Source organism: Fusarium keratoplasticum, chromosome 10 (assembly GCF_025433545.1).
Source record: "Fusarium keratoplasticum isolate Fu6.1 chromosome 10, whole genome shotgun sequence".
Taxonomy (NCBI): domain Eukaryota; kingdom Fungi; phylum Ascomycota; class Sordariomycetes; order Hypocreales; family Nectriaceae; genus Fusarium; species Fusarium keratoplasticum.
Window position 1 is genome coordinate 439,876 of NC_070538.1, and position 13,767 is coordinate 453,642.

Genomic DNA, 13,767 nt, shown 5'->3' on the forward strand with positions numbered 1-13,767 from the left:
CCTCACCGCGGCAGCCCGGATCTATCCGCGCTTGGCGCCTGGGCTAAATCCGTTCTTAGTGGTTTGCGCTTTCAAACGAACTCGGCAATCCTTGATACTCTCGGCCTTAAGACGACAGATCTCGAACGCTCGCAGGAAGCATTCTCGGGGCTTTGGTTCAAACACGGCTTTCAAGTCAAGACATTCCAAGAAGGATACCCTATGACCAAAATCAATCTTGGTGTATTAGGAAACAAGGTTGTGCCAGACACATCCTCGTTGATAGGGGACCAGCGAGAACATGCCGAGACACTCCAGGCCAACCATATGGAGATGTGCAGATATTCTGGACGGGAAGACCCAAACTTTGTCAAGGTCGTGGGAGAGCTGAGATCGGTATATCTTGCAATTTCGACCAGCACAATGGTCAGCACGACTCATGATCACCGTACTGGCCAGCCTGTTGCGGCTAACTCGAGCATGTTTAATGCGACTGGCGGTCAAGAGTTGACTGCTCAGCAAGCCGCTTGTCTCAAATCTATCCAGTTCCCCCACATGCATCGCCCTCGCCAGCTCATTGAGGATCCTGCACCTCAAACAGGACACTGGCTAATCAAAAACGAGACGTACTCCCACTGGCTCTTCGACCGCGATCTCAAAGAACGACCCTGTATCCTCTGGCTCAAGGGGAAACCGGGAGCCGGAAAGTCGACATTGATGAAGCAGGCTTTTCGTCATGCCAAGTCGTCCCTCAACGGTTCTGAATATTGTGTTGCCGGCGCCTTCGTCAGCGCAAAGGGCGAGCCACTGGAGCATTCCTCGATCGGCATCTTTCGGTCCCTTCTACACCAAATCTTACCACACTATCCGGCTCAACTTCAAGAAGCGGTACAGACTTGGATGGAGCTGAACGAGGGGGCCAGGATGTCGAGGCACGCAGAGGTGATATGGAGGGAACCAGTGCTCAAGAGCCTACTCAACTCGACCATTGGTCATGCAGCAGGGAAAAAGACAATTTTTTTTATCGACGGCCTCGACGAACTTGGATCTTCTGCTTCGAGATCCCACGCGGAATTCTGGGGGCAGTTATCCAGCGGCGATAACAATGGCCGTGTGCGAGTGTGTCTGTCTAGTCGACACTACCCGCAAACATCCCTTTGCTCGGCCTCGGAGCTGATTGCCGAAGATCTCAACAAAGGAGACATTTCAACATATGTCAATCAAAGATTGAGTGCCAGAATTTCAAGGTCAGAATCACATTGGGAGCCTAAACTGCGAAACAAGATGATAGACAACGCCCGCGGCATCTTTCTCTGGGTGACCCTGACTATGGACAGCCTTCTTGCCAAATACGACCAAGGCAACAGCCTTGAGCTTTTGCTCCGACACATCGATTCAATGCCCTGGGAACTAGAGCACTTGTTCACAATGATGGTGGCGTCCGTTAGTCCAGAGTCGCGGACAGTCGCTCTAAGGGTATTTCAGTGGGCTCTCATGTCAACAGCACCTTTGAGGCTTCATCAATGGCACCATGTGCTCGCATTTATAAAAGAGCCTGTTCCAGAGTCTCTGAAGGAGTGGCGCGGGTCTGTGAACTACACCGAGAGCGACAATCAGCTTGAGAGGGAGATCAAAGCCCTCTCAGGAGGCTTGCTAGAAGTGAGTGCTTCACGATCAGAGGAGGTACCATTAGAGGACGAAGGAAATCTATCGATTCGCGCTGGAGCGGGATCACTTGACTTAGAGCAGGGAGAGACTCGTATTGTGCAAGTCATTCATCAATCAGTGAGGGAATTCTTCCTCGAAGGTGGTGGATTCCGCTTGCTGGACGCTTCAGCTGCGCGCAACCCGGTTGGCAGCTGCCACGTCACAATAGCGATTACATGCTTTAACTACATCAGTATCTCGGAGTTGGATAAGCTGATTGATGCGAGGAGGACCTATCGGAAACAGGAATCCATCTTCTTATCCGAGCAGGAGCCATCAGAGACTGGTCCAGCACAGAATGTTGACAGCGAAAATGAGTCTTCTCTCGCCCCCGAGAGGAATCCGGCACAGGACACGACAAACGGTCGGGTGAAAACATTTTCTGAGCACTTGAGCATGATTCCAACGGCTGAAACTCACACAATAGTTGCCAGCTGGATAGCAGCGGGAAACATACCAACGAACCCAGCAACCGAAGCTGCTCCCTCGATCCAATACGCAAACTCTCTCCTTTCCCCAGCATATGTCTCCCGCCAGCTTGAAGACTGGCCTTCTTTGTTATTTTATGTTCTTTCAAGTCTCGCAACGCATCTCAAGGCCGCAAAGACAGTGGATGAGGATTCGCCCACACTCTTCGAATGTCTCGACGACACAGAGCTCTGGGACCGTTTCGTGCTGCTGAAAGAAGACATTCCCCGGAGCACCACGTTCTCTGAGTTCATGAATCCCCGCCGAGACCTCAGTGGCCTCCTAAGAGCTCTCGAGGCACGTTCTCTCCGATTCGCGATTCGGCGTCGACGCGCGGATCCCCGCTCAGTCTTAAGAGCTCTCGAGGCACGTTCTCCCCCCCTATTCCCGATTCGGCGCCGACGCGCGAGCCCCCGCGCGAGACCTGCCCCATCGTCCCCGATGCACAAGAAAAGATCACCGTCGCCAGTCTCGGTGGGAAGAGCGAGCAGTGTTGCAAGTTTCGCGTCTGCAAGTAGCTATTGAGACAATGGTATTTCTGTAATTGGGTTTTGGGCTTTGATGCCGGCATGTGCCACTGACTGTGTTCCTCGGTACTGTGGCCTATCTCTTCTTTTGAAGCCATCGCCAAGTTCACAACCATAATCACAGCTTGAGACGCTTGCATCTCGGGCTTGGACATCTTTTGATGCCAACATAGAGATCACTCTGCCTCACTTGGGGGTGCACCACCACGCGAAAGAAGATTGGGGTTGCTTGGATAGATGTGCAAGGATGATCTCGTGGTGTTGCGTCTCAAGGCAACCGTGAGCGAATCTGGACAAATCAGAAAGATGTACTGTCACCCCTACAGGCAACCATAAGCACTGGACGAGACGATGACATGCCGCCGAGGCTGCGTAACCTGTCCTTGGCCGAGGTTTCTCTCTAGCCGACTGAGCTGCTTGCAACTAGGTAACAAGACCTAGGCACGGTAGGTTTGTGGTATCAACCAAGGAAGGGCGTTTGGCTTCAGTAAATATGATCCAAAGGGACCAAGTCTGCGAGCCTGGTTGCGAAATCCGCAGGCTAAGCGCCGAGGCGTCTAATGCTACCCACCGTTGGGCTTACCATACACACTCCAAAAAGTACAGTAGGATTCAGCTGAAAGCCACCCTGGGTGAGAAACATGAGGTCCTGGTTGCCATAGTTGCAGCTGATTGGTGCATTCAAGGGCAGAGCCAACAAGGGCATGCCAGCCGCGATGTGACTCGTCAGCAGCCTGGTCAACAAGATTATAAGGATCCTCCCCCGGACCTGTGTCCTCGAGTTCTTTTCTCTATACGAAAAATCGCCTCCAAAGTGTCGACGAAGTGCGAATACGGGCCATGGGTTTGCTTTCGCCTCTATTGACGGGCTCTCGCGCACTGTCTTTCCTGAACGAAGAGCCCCCGATCTCAGACAGCCAAGACCCAGCCCCGTCAAAGCTCAAGGTAAAACTCCGCTCGTGGATGTGGCTGGCAGCCACTCAGTGTCAAGATGGCGCGATCCAGAGCATCCTCCAACGTCTCGACGACACTTCTGAAGAGCCTGCTCCGGTAATACTTGAGAGAGAGGTGGTGCCAGCTACAGGGAAGACCTTCTCGGATGATCCTGAGGCAGGCCCCAAGTCTAATCGCCTGGTGGATCTTGAAAAGGAGATTGAGGCGACCCTAGGACCGGAGGGAGAAGGCATGGACGACGATATCGAGGTCTTGCGGAAAGCGGCATCAAATACGTATCGAAACTTGTCTCCCCAAGAGAGGGTTGGACCTTTGTCAGATGTTGAAGGTCGATGCTCCATCTTGTTCATCGCCATTTGCCGAGGGCACGACAACGATGCAGAGTATCTCCTCAGGAACCACAAGATCGACCTCACATTTCAATCCTCCAAAAACAAACGAACAGCACTCTTCCAGGCGGTGGCTCAGAAGAAAGCCAACCTCGTATCGCGGATCCTCCAACATCCCTTCATGGCGCCCTCGCATTACATCAACCTTGGAGACTCGAAGATGTTCACAGTGTTGCATCAAATTTCGGGGATGGCGAGTGAGCCTGTTGAAGACGGCGTTATGCTAAGAATTCTTGATGCGATACTTCAGTACGGACCGAATGTCGACGCTCTGAATGACAGTCTGCAGACACCGCTGCATCAGCTGATTGTGCAAGACATTGGCAAAGAGTCAAAGCGCTGCCTAGAACGACTTCTCGACGCAGATGCCGAGTTCAATACCCAAGATAACGACGGTACGCTCATAATACCTTATTACGTCGTTGAACCACTTCTAACGAATACAGGAAACTCTCCGTTACATGACGCATGCAGGAAGCGGAATCACACAGTCATCCAGATGCTCCTTGAGCGAGGAGCAGAGCTGGACTGCCTCAATGACAACGAAGAGACACCTCGAGAGCTGTTCAAGCGAGGCGGCCTGAACGAAGAGGACAAAAAGTTCTTTGCCGAGAACCTTTCGTTTCTTCAAAAGGCACCCTTGAGACGCAAGACTGCTGGGAATGTGCCTCAGAAGCCAGCCGAATACTCTGAAGATATCAGGAGGATCTGCGACAACTTTCCCGTCTATTTCAGATACCAATGGGCGGGGCTCAAGCCGAAGCCTGATGGAAGCACCTCGATGTCTTGGACTCCCACCGGGATCAAGGTGTCTCACGTTTTATATCGCAAGAAGAGTGATAGTAAGCGATTGGAAGATGATTCTGCTCAAGAGGAGTCAGAAAGAGAGAGCACCCACGACGGATCTTCTATCGAGGAGTCAGCCGATGGAGGCACATCCTTTCTCGCGGACTGCGAGGCTAATTTCGCATCAGAGGTCTGGGGGCGGTTGGTGAAGGAAGATGCGGATATCAGCATTGAGAAGACACCGGAGTCCCCACGAGACGACAGTCAGCGAGAAAGGGGACTGGAGGGCAGGAGGGAGGAGAGCATACGGGTTGAACTAACAGAGGATCAGTTCAAGAAGAATGTCAGGGACAGTTCTTGGAGATGGATCAACTTCAACTCAAACAACGTAAGTTTGCCTGAACTTGGAGAATAGCACAGCACTAACATGGAGTAGATGACTTGGATCAAGGTAGACTCACCCAAATCATATGATCCTCCTATCCTTATGATGCTGATTGACTTATGCTAGGACTTTCTCATCACTAATATCAGGACCTCTGATGGTTCTGAGGTTGATGCTCAGGCGTGGCAGTTTTTTGAAAGCAACATCAGAGTTCGAGAGACTAACGACCTCTGTTCTCGAGTCAGAAAGCCACATGCGCGGGTAAGAGAGACAATGTTCAGTCCCGTAGCTTTGCTTACCTGTTGTACAGGTCGCCGAGAAGCCAAGTCCGAAAGTGAATCGGCCTGCAGGGGATGAAAAGACGCCAGCAAAGTCGGAGAAGACTACCAAACCATCACTTGGACCTGAAAAGAGGATATCGTGGGCAAATGCAGAATGCTTCATCAAGCCGAGTAGCATGGTATCACTGGTGGCAAGCCACACCCTCTGCCTGACAATCAATGAGAATTGCTAATCTGTTTACAGATACCATTTCTGGATATCGAGACCCTTCACGACCCAGAAACAGAAACAGACAAAGGCGAGATCCTCCGCAAAAGATATGAACAACTCGAGAGGACATACTCCCCCTTCACTGGAATGCTTGGAGCACAACGACCCCAGACACTGGACCAGACAGCCAACCACGTTGAGCAAAGAGACAACACGCTGCGTACCAAAGATCAGCAAGTCGTATACCGATGGCTGAAAGACCGCATCGACAAGACGAATCAGAAGTCTCGAAAGGAAGTCCAAGTGGAAGAGATACCTAAATGGGCTTTTATCAAGTGGTTGTGGTCTCGGATGCAAAGAAAGGGAAAGACGAAAGTCCGCACGACCCTGGAAAAGGCAAAGAAGCCGGCAACCCTGCCATTCCTGCCAGCTGACAATGGACATGTCGAGAGGCGCAACAAGAGAAGGGCAAACAAAGACAAGGCTAAGAAGATCCAGCAGGATCTCTCTCTGAGCTGGTTGATGGTTCGTCAGCTCTGGCTTTGGAAGTTGGATGACAGTAAGTTCTTGCCATCACGTTCCTTTTCAGTCTCTCGACGCTCATACTGGCAAACAGACACAATCATTACTGCGATACCAGCCCGCAAGAATGAGACAATGGCGGATGATCTGTTCGAGACGATTCGCCAAGGCAACTTGGATACTCTTCGAACGCCAAGCGACCTAATCAAGCGTATTGTCTTCGAGGCAGTGACGCTCGTCAATGAGTTCAAGTGGGCTGGACTTGGCGAGCATGTTCTCGACATCTTCGAGGGCCAAATCGGCTATGAGGTACTATCCTTGCCACCACTAACACCGCTCTGCTGACTTGGGCTACAGACAGACGAGGAGGCCAAGTTCTTCAAGAACTTTACAACAAGCGACTGGAGTCCCAGCGAAGTAAACACCATCATCCGACAAGCTGCCGACTCCACTTGGCGAGTCAAGGACATCCGAGATGAGCTTCGTCTCCTTCGCCAACTCTTTGAGACGCAGCTCAAAGTGGTCAAGGATGTCGCAGAGATTCTCTGGCCGTCCAGACTCCCAGGGCAGCCAACTCTTACGAAAGACACACGAAAGGTCTTGAGGGAGAGCTTTGTGCATGACACTGGTCTTGAGACGTTGATCCAGAGGACGCAGCGGATGGACAGGGATGCATCTACGACGCTTGAAGGAGTAAGTTGTGTTGTCTCGCACTGACTTGCAAGACTTGACATCCTGTTATCTGGTTGATACTAACCTTTTCCAGCTGAGTAACATCATCCAGGCGATGCAAGCCCAAGCATCCCTCAAAGAAGCCGAGGCTGCACGATTCATGAACTTTATCATCCTTCCATTCACCATCGTCACAGTCATCTTTGTAAGTTCAGAGCCCTTGAAACACTATTGATCGACGGGTCTAACAGTCCAGACTCCCCTCTCGTTCTTGACCAGCCTTTTTGCTATCAACACAAGCGGGTTCCCACACAACGAGGAGGGAGAGTTAAGATTAACTTCTGGATGGCTAAGCTGGAGAATGGGTAAGTATTCTTCATGTTTAGTGCATTATCTACTAACATTCGTCTAGTTGTCGGTGAGATTAGCACACTTATTCCACTGGGCTTGCTAGTATTGGTAATCTACTACCACCAGACAGAGAAGAAGAAGTCCAAGTAACAGACTACTGATGTACACTACGGCGTAATTTGGAGTAATGGAAGGCCTTCATCAATCTTATCTCGCTTCGGGGGTACGCTACTTGTTATTGACACAGTAATAAACACTTGCTTCAACGCGATCTGCAAAGCATCCATTCCTCATCAGCTACCACTCCCACAATCTTGAACGAGGGACAGTAAGGAAAATCACGCTAATGATTCAATCCATCTTCCTAAGCAACATCGATACTCAAGCCCCAGTACACCACCTCCTTACAACGGTCTAAATACTGCTGTACCTCATCCGCCGTATGCCACGCATCATTATACGCAGCACTCAAACACAATTCCCCACGAGAAGTGCCCAGGAACAGTCCCAGTCCGTTTCCAAGCTCCTCACCAGTCACCCAAGGGTCTTGGGTGCTGAAAGCCCCTGTCTCTGGAGCAACGATGGCATCGGTGCGGCCCATGCTTGAGATGGACACGGACGGATGAGCATTGGGAGGAGGCACAGGGAGAGGCCGAGGAGAAGGAGGAAGGGTTGGCGTGCCCAGAGTCCATAAGGTGGGCGTGAGGATGTAGTGCTCTTTGTCCTCCTTAACGGTGTGGTAAAAATCTTTCATGTTCTCCAGAACAGACAGGAATTCCTCCTGGCGCTGCTTGGGGTCGATCTTGGTGCCAGCGGCCGGCAAGTCCATATCAACGATGAGACTCTGACCCGAGACCGAGTGATAGACGGATGCCGAGTGAAGAGTAGTGTTGTACGGCTCAGTACATTTGTCTCGCTCATTGCGCAGAATGTAGTTGATGTACCGGACACGCTTCGTCTCCGAAGGAGGCTCCTGGACGTCTCGCATGACCATGGCAGCAGCGGCATGGAACACATGTGTCGGAGTAGCTCCAACAGCCTTGCAAGCTGTGATAAGACGCTTCGTCTCCTCTTGGGAGAGAGTGAGAGCAAGGCGCTGATGACGACCAGGCAGCAGAGGACCACTGTTGAACGGAAGAGCGAGATGTTCAACGCCTGGATCAGAGGCAACAGCTGCCTTTTGGGCGGTGATTTCTTCAATCCTCTTCTTCTGGGCCTCGTTCAGTTCAGAGGGAACCTGGGCAGCCAGTCGATACGAAGGACTGAGATTTGCGCTCTCAGAGCCATCAAAGACAGGAATCTCGAAAGAGTCGCCCTTCTCATAAGCCTCGGCAGCGCGAGTGATAAAGTTGTTGAGCATCATCAGCGTTCCGATTCCATCAATAATGTCGTGAGGTGAGCGAAAGACTAGATCGCGTCGAACAGTGGAAGTCCCGTCAGCAGGAAGATCAAGGACAAACATGGTTGGGACCTTGGGAGCGGGAGGATCGGAGTTGGCCCACTCGTTGCCAGTTTGACCAGTCGAGATGTGTACAAGAGTCTTTTCAAGCCAAGCATCCTTATCCACTTCATCTTCAAACTGACGGTAGGTCTTTGTCCATTCGCCTGTTTTGACATTCTCGGTGACCTTGGCAGCAAGGGCGGGATGAGCATATCTCAGAGCAAGCCAAGCCTTTCTCAAGGCCTTGTCGACAGCACCCTCGGCCTGCTCTTGGGAAGTACCCTCGGGAATCTTGATAGAGAGGGAAACATGTCCGGTCATGCCAAAGAACATGCGGCCACTGGCTTCGTAGAGAACCACCATAGTGGCGTAGAACTTCTCTATCTCATCGATGGAGCGACTCCACACTCCAGGACTGACCTGACGCCAAGCGAGGTTTGTAGATGCCATATTTGGAACAAAGACAATGTCGTTTCTTTCAGAAAAGATAGAAATGAGGAGAAAAGGACAAAAAGGACTCAAGTGCGGTCTGTCGACAATATAAGAGAATCATCTGGTGTACCCGAGGCATCAACGGTTGGACCAGAGATCCGATATTCCCCCGCCCGTCGGATCGTCGGTCCGCGACTCCGGTTCGTCAGTGAATGGACTCACTATTTCCTGAATAGGAAATAATAGTGTAGGCTGTGTCATGGATTCTCAAAGAGGAATTAAGCAGTGGGTGCCAAGTAATGGGGTCATGGGGGTCAAGGAAGTTGACTTGAGGGTACAATTGTGGGCGAGTATATATTTAGCCGGTGACGGCCTCCAAGAGCCAGGACTGACCTTGTCTGGCATGCGTCTCCAGTCTTATTAACCTTCATATTGATACAGGCTCATCTTGAAATAACAAGCCGTACAGGTAAAGAAAAGTCCAAGCTCATACTATTCCAGGAATCCCCATTGCGTCCAGAGGCGCCTCCTTTCCCTTCAAAACGATGCTCGCCGGCCAACTCACAAGGTCTTCCCACTCAGAACCTCGAACCTTTTCTATAATAGCTTCCATCAATGGCTGTGCCCAGCCCTCGAAGAACCAATATCTAGACTCTCCCCAAGACAATATCGTGTCGTAATACGCTAGAGTCACTAGAGCCAACGGGTGTCCTGAGCCCGCCAACTCGAGAAAGTCACGCGAGACCATCATGGGCCACATGAACTGGACACGCATCTCTGGTGGACACGATACGGTTGGGCGATTAATTGTATCTTCTAGGCATTCGGCAAAAGACTGAAGGGTCGTGATCAAAATGAGTTTCGCCTTCGGGTCCAGAGCGTCCGACTCTGCCCGGACCTTGAGCTCGGGTACACGGGTCAAGAGCCCCTGGAACAGTTCGGTCGGCGGCTGAGGACAAATACACCTGCTGAAAAAGTCCTTTAGCGGCCCATTGAGGATACTTTTTCCTTCTGAGGACATCAGGAGAGCGCTGATGCCGTTGACAAGTGAAAACATCTCAACCAGCGCTTGAATCGGCATCAAGCAGCCATGTGCTTGATAGTCCTCGCAACTAGGAAAAGCGGCAAATTTGTTGATAACGATGAATATCGCGGCGGCGTATAGTGCATGGCAGTTTGCCGACGTTATGGGCCCCGACAGGACTTCTCTGATGCCCCTAACAGCCAGGTCATGGTGCTTGGAGGCCAGCAGAACATACGACTGCCTTTTTTCAGGATGAAGATAAGCCAGGTGATAGGCTGAGAGTGATAAAATCTCTCGCAGAAAGTATGGATGAGAGAGAGCCTCGCGAGGCATGTCGTGCAGAAACGTTGACACGACTTGGTCTGAGAAGCACAGCGTTTTATACGTGACGGTTGAGTAATGAAACATGAGCTCAACGTTGGCAACCCAGCAATCTGCGTCTTCTCGAGGACTTTCAAACAAAGACCCAGAGAGCAAGGAAGAAAAGTTGAAGCCAGAAGAGCCATTATTGGGTGGATGGAGAGATCGGTCAGGTATGTGAATACCTTCATGCTCGCCATCGGGAGATGCAAGGCTACATGGGACCTTGTGTCTCACGCAGGCCGAGCATGGAACTTCCTCGTCGCACTATAGCCAGTCAGACGATTCTCTAAACCGGCCTTGCAGGGCAACTGACCTTGACCCGTCTCTTCTTGCATCTCGTGCAGCCATTTCGGGATTTCTTGTATCCCGCACGAGTGGATCTGGCTTGTTGCATATTGGCGCCGACAAATCGAGACTCAAGAAAGAATGATTCAACTGGCACGAAAAGCGTGAATGTGGTGACAGTAGAGCTCGGTCTCGTACCGAACCTCGTTTTAAAGGGAGACAATCAGCTTATCAAGGTCCAGGCGTTGATGAACCCGAGCAACGCGAACGCGAACGCGAGCTGGAGGTCTCAGCAACCAATCATCACCCAAGGTCCCCTGTCTCAATCCGGGGCTTCCGGACGCCAAGGATCATTAGCGTCAGATCCTACCGTTCCTGGTGTTGATCTCTCAAAGCTGCGTTGAAAACTGAGAAACCGATGGCTGCATAGCATGAGGGTTGGCCAGTATTAGCATGTGTGAAACCATTAGTTAACCCCTAAATTCCCGTAGATATCCCAAGACAGGGATAGTCCAGGAAAAACCGATGAGTTGGGGGGAAAACGTGTTAAGTCATCTTAGGTATAGGGTAGGCTACACTAAAAAGAGCCAGAAGCTGGTGAGAGCTCCACCTTCATCATCTTCGTCGCGGTATTAAGAGGAAGCCAGGGCGTTTAGAGCTATTTTCCCGAGATGATCTCCATTAGTATTAAGTATGTTTTTTTTGCCATTGTTATTTTCTTGTTTTGGGATTCGCAGAGAGTGCTCAAAAATGGCGGCACAAAACCAGGAAGACCAAGGCCGCGTTCTTCTGTCGGTCTGCAGGTGTGCTAGAGTTCTTACACGCAAACACACCGGAAGGTCTCAACGGCGGATTTCTCGATTCTGTTGAGTTGGACTTGAGAACTCCAATATATTTTAATTATAGATATTTCTGCTATGGAAGCTTACTGAGCTGATCCCAGGAGCACAATACGTTCATAGGTGAAACCTAGTACAGATCCTTGTGCTCTGCCTTGATCAGGTCCGCACCCTTTTCACCTACCATGTACACCGAGTTCTGAATTCGGCAATCCGGAATAACAGGCATGACAGACGCGTCAATAACACGAAGCTTTGAGATGCCATGCACCTTAAGCTTCGGGTCCACGACGCCCTGATCAATGTTCTTGGAGAGACGCGCAGTTCCGCAAGGATGGAAGGCAGTCTGGCAACGGTCCAGGACAGCACGGTGCATCTCCTCGTCGTTGTCAAGAGGCATCTCCCAAGGGTACTCGGCCAAAACGATGTCCTTGAAACCTTTGCCCTTTGTCAAAACATCGTAGCTGAACCGGATACCCTCCCTCATGCCAATGATGTCGAGGTCGTCGGCGAAGAAGTTGAGGTTGATGTTGGGTTGAACGAGGGGATCAGCAGAGTTAAGCGTCACCTCGCCGGGGTCCGAGACTGGACGGACGAGATCGACGACGACGCTCAGATAGCAGCCACTCTTGGGGGTTGGGTAGTGCCACTGAAAGGCGCTGCCGAACATGGCGACAAAGTCGAGCTCAAAATGGGGCTGGCCTTCGGGGCAGAAGGGGTCCTTTCCGCCGTTGTTGGCTTTGCGCTCCCTGTATTGCGCATCCTTCTCGAGATAGCTGTCGATTCTGGGGAAGCCCACCATCTCGAGAAGACCCGATCCCATGGGTCCGGCGTGGCCTTTGCTGAAGGCGGACAAGGCGCCGTCATGCTTGGGTCCCGCGCGAAGCAGGTGGTCGTCCATACCATAGCCATCCTTGACCTTGAGCACGAAAGGAACGCCGGGGTGGTCAAGCAAGTTCTGACCGACGTGTCGAGAATCGACGAGTGTGGTGATTCCATGCTTGGAAAGCTCATTCTTGGGACCGATGCCGCTGAGCATAAGAAGCTTGGGGCTCTCAAAGACACCCTGGGAGAGGATGACTTCGCGGGTGGCGTAGAAGCTCAGCTCGGCACCAGACGAGTCAATGACAGTGACGCCCTTGCACTCGCGACTCGCTTGGTCAATGATGAGCTTCTTGGAGTGGACCTCGGGGAGGATAGTAATATTGGGCTTGTTCTTGACGAACAAGAAACTTCCAGAGCGCTGACCCTTATAAATAGTGTCCACGCAGTGAGTGAGGCCAATCATCTCACCATCGTAGATGTTCTCAGTCAAAGTACCACCACGGTCCTTCCAGGCCTCAGTGAGGAGCTCACGGAAGGGCTGGAGATCGTCCAGAAGCTCCGCATGAGAGATGGGAAGGGGTCCGCCCTTGCCAAGCTTCTGGAGATCCTTGGAATAGAGGCCAAGATCATCGTGGTAGGTGGCACTCTTGCGAAGATATGGAACGAGAGGATCCCAAGTCCATTCCTTGCCGCCGTACTCCTCCCACCGGTCAAAGGTGGGTTTACAACCAGGAACCCAGGTGAAGTAGTTCAGAGATGAACTTCCACCAAGAGCCTTGCCGCGAGTATTGGGCTTCTCGATACGCTCATAGTCGTCGCGTTTGACCATGGTAGTCTTGTAAGCCCAGTCGTGCTTGCTACCACGAAGACCCATGGCAGCTGAGGGCGTAGTGATTTCGTGGACATCTTGCGGGTTACCGATGCCGGCTTCGACGACGAGGATGCTCACGTTGGGGTTCTCGGCAAGGCGGCCGGCGACGACATTGCCGGCTGTGCCGCCTCCAACGACGACAAAGTCAAAGTGAGAGCCGTTCTTGACCATGATTAATGATGAATGTTTGAGAGTTGTTTGTGCTGTATTGGTTGATCTGATAATGGAAGGTCAGTTGAGGTGAGGTCCTCTGCCCGTCTTTTATCTTGCTTCTCGAGCTCTCAAGCTCTCGACATCTCAACCCCTCACTTCACATACCTATCTCAGCTACTACATCAGCATGAAATCAACCCTCCACGTAACTGCCGTTGCAAAGAATGCGGGGTGGATAGCTTCGAGAAGAGCAATTGGGTAGATAGTCCTTCCCAAACCAGTGGTCCATGTTTACATTCTCC

The 13,767-nt window shown here is 51.5% G+C and overlaps 4 protein-coding genes and 1 pseudogene across 5 annotated transcripts, besides 1 other annotated feature; 2 read left to right on the forward strand and 3 right to left on the reverse strand.

The window, feature by feature from the left end:
- Positions 1 to 402: 402 nt before the first annotated feature.
- Positions 403 to 2,679, forward strand: NCS57_01199200 (uncharacterized protein; the record flags this gene model as incomplete). Its single annotated transcript, XM_053061679.1, has 1 exon — positions 403 to 2,679. One exon carries the CDS (start codon positions 403 to 405, stop codon positions 2,677 to 2,679), a length of 2,277 nt encoding a protein of 758 aa, XP_052908207.1.
- Positions 2,680 to 3,521: 842 nt separating this feature from the next.
- Positions 3,522 to 7,382, forward strand: NCS57_01199300 (uncharacterized protein; the record flags this gene model as incomplete). The annotated part of the gene is made up of 10 exons (XM_053061680.1): positions 3,522 to 5,198; positions 5,247 to 5,261; positions 5,322 to 5,456; positions 5,506 to 5,655; positions 5,721 to 6,246; positions 6,304 to 6,518; positions 6,567 to 6,902; positions 6,976 to 7,086; positions 7,138 to 7,246; positions 7,294 to 7,382. 10 exons carry the CDS (start codon positions 3,522 to 3,524, stop codon positions 7,380 to 7,382), a joined length of 3,363 nt encoding a protein of 1,120 aa, XP_052908208.1.
- Positions 7,383 to 7,596: 214 nt separating this feature from the next.
- NCS57_01199400 (uncharacterized protein) lies at positions 7,597 to 9,123 on the reverse strand (the record flags this gene model as incomplete). The annotated part of the gene is made up of 1 exon (XM_053061681.1): positions 7,597 to 9,123. One exon carries the CDS (start codon positions 9,121 to 9,123, stop codon positions 7,597 to 7,599), a length of 1,527 nt encoding a protein of 508 aa, XP_052908209.1.
- A 469-nt stretch (positions 9,124 to 9,592) lies between these two features.
- On the reverse strand, positions 9,593 to 10,925 carry NCS57_01199500 (annotated as a pseudogene). Its single transcript has 2 exons — positions 10,806 to 10,925; positions 9,593 to 10,756 (listed from the first exon to the last, which is right to left on the reverse strand).
- Positions 9,593 to 10,925: a sequence feature.
- An 821-nt stretch (positions 10,926 to 11,746) lies between these two features.
- On the reverse strand, positions 11,747 to 13,483 carry NCS57_01199600 (GMC-OxRdtase-N domain-containing protein; the record flags this gene model as incomplete). The annotated part of the gene is made up of 1 exon (XM_053061682.1): positions 11,747 to 13,483. One exon carries the CDS (start codon positions 13,481 to 13,483, stop codon positions 11,747 to 11,749), a length of 1,737 nt encoding a protein of 578 aa, XP_052908210.1.
- Positions 13,484 to 13,767: the final 284 nt, after the last annotated feature.